Source organism: Panulirus ornatus, chromosome 14 (assembly GCF_036320965.1).
Source record: "Panulirus ornatus isolate Po-2019 chromosome 14, ASM3632096v1, whole genome shotgun sequence".
Classification (NCBI taxonomy): Eukaryota; Metazoa; Arthropoda; class Malacostraca; order Decapoda; family Palinuridae; genus Panulirus; species Panulirus ornatus.
Window position 1 is genome coordinate 18,540,431 of NC_092237.1, and position 1,667 is coordinate 18,542,097.

The following is a 1,667-nucleotide window of genomic DNA, read 5'->3' on the forward strand; positions in this document are numbered from 1 at the left end:
GAGAATATGCTTTTCCACTGTGGTCACCACACCTAAAGAAACACAAGGAGCTAATAGAGATAGTCTAGAGCCCAACAAAGTGAGTAATATAATCAAGAGAACTGAGTTTCAGGAGGAGGTTAGAGGCCATAAAGCTCCCATCACGAAAAAGAGAAGAGTAAGTAATGACCTGAGCACAACCTTCCAATTTTTTATACAAGGTTGACGACGCAGGCGCTGAACAGTTCTTCGAAATATGAAAAAATGGAATATCTTAGGAATAAAGACGATATATATACGATCATGGACAAGAGTTGGGGTCAGTAAGAGTGTAAAACTTTCCTCGCGTAACGCACAAATAGTAATGACAGCTAGTAATCACACACTTATGAACGTACACATTATCCAGTACACTGATAAAAAATACTCTGTGGTTTTAGGGAATGTTGATACACAGTTTATGAGACATACTGAGTGAAATTATGGCGTAATAACAACTGGCAGTCGAGAGACACTGCCTCTTTAAGATGTTCCCTGACCCTCGACTGTGTGCTAGTGGCGTGGATCTGGACCCACTCATCCGGAGAGTGGGTAGAGAGAGAGAGAGAGAGAGAGAGAGAGAGAGAGAGAGAGAGAGAGAGAGAGAGAGAGAGAGAGAGAGATTATGCACTATATTTCCCAGCGAAACCATAGGATGAAATGGTCAGTGTGTTTTGATGGCGGGAAGTGTCTGGTCCGCCCAGACATAATGCATTATTTGCCGCTTCAGAATGAGAGAGAGAGAGAGAGAGAGAGAGAGAGAGAGAGAGAGAGAGAGAGAGAGAGAGAGAGAGAGAGAGAGAGAGAGAGAGAGAGAGGCTATTGAGAGCATAATGAATGAAATCATCTTGGCGAGAATAGAAAAAAAGAGTAAATTGATCCACGTCACTTGTTCATCATACTGACGATAATATGTACTTGCAGGGCTACGGGAGAACGTCAGACACGCGCTATTTAACGACACATTTGACATAAGAAACCTATTCTTTCTTTTTTTCCCAGTAAAGACAAGTGACCGTCGCCATATTATTAGGTACAAGCCAGTTTGAAGCGTGAGGTTACTTCCCTTCTTCCAGGAATCATAAAGACTTTGTGACGTTTCATCTGGCCTGCACCATATGTCAAGGTAGCAGCTTTTTTTTCCCCCATTCATGATACACACTTTTTGGCAACATGTCTTTTTTTTTCATTATTTCTGCACCATAATCTCATGGCAGCAACTCTTTCTTCATTACTTTTACACAAAATCTCATGTTAACATCTCTTTAATTCGTTCGTTATTCACTATTTCATGGCAACAGCTCTCTTTATCCGTTGGTTAAACACCATATTTCATGACAGAAGCTCTTATTTCGTTCGTTCTGCACCATATTTTCATGGGAACAGCTCTCTTTACCCGCTCGTTCGACGCTATATCTCATGACATCAACTCTCTTTTTCCAGTTGTTCTACATCATATTTGATGGCAACAGCTATCTTCCCCCATTCGCTATGTATCATAATTCATAACATCAACTCTCGTCTTCCATTCTCCATACATAATCTTTCACGGCAGCAAGTCTTTTTTTTTTCTTTTTCATTCTCGCTGCACCATATTGCACGATGTTGCCTCCTGTCTATTTCATTTCTTCATTCCTTCCTTTCATGGC

At 41.0% G+C, this 1,667-nt stretch overlaps 1 protein-coding gene across 1 annotated transcript in view; it reads left to right on the plus strand.

The window, feature by feature from the left end:
• Positions 1–506: 506 nt before the first annotated feature.
• The window catches only part of Alg13 (Alg13 UDP-N-acetylglucosaminyltransferase subunit), an 8,185-nt gene continuing 7,024 nt past the window's right edge, over positions 507–1,667 (plus strand). The window contains exon 1 of the mRNA XM_071670162.1: positions 507–570. Coding sequence (XP_071526263.1) covers positions 507–570 — 64 coding nt within the window. The remainder of the gene's footprint in view (positions 571–1,667) is intronic.